Source organism: Eimeria mitis, genomic scaffold, assembly GCF_000499745.2.
Source record: "Eimeria mitis Houghton genomic scaffold, Emh_scaff779, whole genome shotgun sequence".
Classification (NCBI taxonomy): Eukaryota; Apicomplexa; class Conoidasida; order Eucoccidiorida; family Eimeriidae; genus Eimeria; species Eimeria mitis.
The window spans coordinates 3263-3593 of NW_013575720.1; the positions used below are offsets into that span (position 1 = coordinate 3263).

General features: G+C 48.3%; 1 protein-coding gene across 1 annotated transcript in view; it reads right to left on the reverse strand.

Moving 5' to 3' along the window:
• Window positions 1-331, reverse strand: part of EMH_0022090 (uncharacterized protein) — a gene marked incomplete at both ends in the record, with an annotated part of 1521 nt that overhangs the window by 793 nt on the left and 397 nt on the right. Inside the window, 2 exons of the mRNA XM_013501880.1 lie at window positions 32-89; window positions 212-329. Of these exons, the coding sequence (XP_013357334.1) occupies window positions 32-89; window positions 212-329 (176 nt within the window). The remainder of the gene's footprint in view (window positions 1-31; window positions 90-211; window positions 330-331) is intronic.

Here is a 331-nt window from a genome sequence, read left to right on the forward strand (position 1 = left end):
GAAGGGGAAAGCCGGGAAACCAATGGCTCACTGATGTGAATGTCCTGTGGCGAAGGCGAGACAGGGAACATGCGTCCTCTTAATTGCCTCTGCAGCCACAACATACAGCTTTCAGTCGAAGTTCTTTGTTTTCTTTACCCTGCTAGCTGCATTATGATGATTATTTTTATTCTATTGAGTCCTAGAACTACACCACGCAAGCTGCACTTACTCTGTAGGTCTTCAGACCACGGCAATCGCCCGTCGTAGAGAGGAACCGGACTCGATCGAATCTCTTGCAGCTGTTTCTGCAGAGCCGGAGGCAATTTCTCTATAGACAGACGGTCTATGT